General features: G+C 40.3%; 1 protein-coding gene across 1 annotated transcript; it reads left to right on the top strand.

Moving 5' to 3' along the window:
* The first annotated feature begins 475 nt into the window (after nt 1-475).
* Nucleotides 476-2,199, top strand: LOC111803335 (presenilin-like protein At1g08700). The gene has a single exon (XM_023687687.1). It carries the CDS (start codon nt 581-583, stop codon nt 1,949-1,951), a length of 1,371 nt encoding a protein of 456 aa, XP_023543455.1. The 5' UTR covers nt 476-580; the 3' UTR covers nt 1,952-2,199.
* Nucleotides 2,200-2,490: the final 291 nt, after the last annotated feature.

Raw genomic sequence — 2,490 nt, 5'->3', positions numbered from 1 at the left:
TCCGTACTAGCATAACATAACATAGAAGTATTGCGATGCACATGACATACATGCATGTATGAGGTCCCTATGATTTTCATTCATAACATAACATTAACATCATTCTCTTTTTCCTTTTTTGGTACATATATGCATCATGTATGCATGACAGTCATCACATGATCCATCACATAGCTTTACATGGCAATATATAACATGACGTAACATGCATACATATCATAGCATCATATGTCATTACATAGAACACATACACATAACATAAATTATATAGTGCATGCAGGGGCCACGGGTATGCACCATCATACATATATATACATATATATGTATGTGCCTATATATATATATATATAATAAAAAGAAATTAAAAAAAAAAAAAAAAAAAAAAAAAAAAAAAAAAAAAAAAAAAAAAAAANAAAAAAAAAAAGGAAATAAATTAAAATTTAATTTTCCAACAAGTCTACACCCTACAGACAGAAATTTCCCCTTTCTTCCTCCCTCCTCGGAAGGCGTTGAAATGGCACTGGAAACTCAGAATCTCTGATTTTATCCCAACTGCTCGGCGTCGCCGGAATCCACCGTCATGGAATCTAGCGTACTGGAGACGATCGGTGTCGAGATCATCGGTGTCATGTCTCCGGTTTCAATCTGTATGCTTCTCGTCGTTTTATTGGTCTATTCCCTATCTTCCGCTGACCCTCTCGCCTCCGCTCCGATTCGCACCGCCGCGAATCTCGTCTACCTCGAGAGCCCTTCCGATTCCGCTGCTCAGAAGCTAGAAGGTGCCCTTCTCAATGCTTTGGTCTTCGTCATTCTCATCGCTGTTGTTACTTTCCTTCTCGTTGTTCTTTATTACTACAACTTTACCAATTTCTTGAAGAATTACATGCGATTTTCTGCGTTTTTCGTGCTTGGTTCCATGGGAGGCTCCATCTTCTTGTCTATTATCCAACATTATTCTATACCGGTTGATTCGATTACTTGTTTGATTTTACTGTTCAACTTTACGGTGGTGGGAGTGCTCGCGGTTTTCTCAGGAGGAATCCCTATCATCATGAGGCAATCGTACATGGTGTTTTTGGGTATAATTGTGGCTGCTTGGTTCACGAAGCTGCCTGAGTGGACTACTTGGAGTTTGCTCGTAGCCTTGGCTCTGTATGATTTGGTGGCTGTTTTGGCACCTGGTGGACCTCTTAAGCTGCTGGTGGAGTTGGCCTCGAGCAGGGACGAAGAGCTTCCAGCTCTGGTTTATGAGGCTCGGCCTACAGTCTCGAGGGGTCCAGAGAATCGGGGGGGATTGGGACTGTTGGTTGCTGGAGTCTCAGATTCTGGATCAATAGAGCTTCAGGCACCTCCTGATAACAATTTGAACCGTACTGGGAATGAAAACCGACGTAATTCTGATCGCCCTGCTGCAGACTATCAGAATTTTCAGAATGAAGAGGTTGAAAGAAATGGAGATGAAGGGGAGAGGTCACCGTTAGTAAGTTACTTGCGAGAAAGACAATCATCAGAGAGCGGATCATCTGGTTATTCAACTGAAGTTCTTACTCCAGATATGCGTCGACACTTTGGCAACAGAGAAACTGAAATCCTTATAGCTGAGGAATTGTCTCCTCTGGTTGAATTGCCACCATCGCGAAACCAGAGAGAAACGGCAAGGGCTGCCCATACTGAGGTTATGAGTAGAGGTATTAGGCTTGGTCTTGGGGACTTCGTGTTCTACAGCGTCCTTGTGGGTAGAGCTGCAATGTATGATCTGATGACAGTCTATGCTTGTTATCTTGCTATCATCTCAGGACTTGGATGCACTCTCATTTTGCTATCCGTTTGCCATCGAGCTCTGCCTGCACTTCCCATATCCATCACTTTGGGTGTCATGTTTTACTTCTTGACTCGGTTAGTTATGGAGCCGTTTGTTGTAGGGACTGCCACAAATTTAATGATGTTCTGATTCTACCTTTTTTTCGAGAGTTCAAATCCCATAGTAGAGAAATGTGATGATTTAATAGGCACTGGATTGAATGACAGTGGAAGTGCATATATTCGTATAGAGTCCCTTTTCTCCTTGTGCATCTGCAAGTGTTTCAATGGTAGATTTTAAGCTCAGCAATACTCACAGGTCACCATTTCTAAACTGTTTAGAGAAACTATTATATGTCATCATAGTGATTTTTCAAATTCTCGATTTGATTTCAGTTACTCTTTCTTTGTTACTTGTATTCTTTGTATATTTGCATTTCATTCTCTGTTCATACAAAATTGAGACGGTGCTGAATCTAAATTTCACATACTACTTTTATGTTTGACTGAACGAAAAGTGCAGGAGTAGAAAATAATGGGGAATGGGGTGAGTCTTTCGAACTTTCGTTCGAATATGCCTATGCAGGAAAATTACACGACTGACTTCCATCTTGGAGCTATATTGTTATTTATTTATTATTGATGTTGTTATTATTATTGTTTATTTAACATTTTTTTGTTTATTTTGTT

The sequence above is a fragment of the Cucurbita pepo genome, chromosome LG10, assembly GCF_002806865.2.
Source record: "Cucurbita pepo subsp. pepo cultivar mu-cu-16 chromosome LG10, ASM280686v2, whole genome shotgun sequence".
Taxonomy (NCBI): domain Eukaryota; kingdom Viridiplantae; phylum Streptophyta; class Magnoliopsida; order Cucurbitales; family Cucurbitaceae; genus Cucurbita; species Cucurbita pepo.
This window is presented reverse-complemented; position numbering and strand designations above follow the sequence as displayed.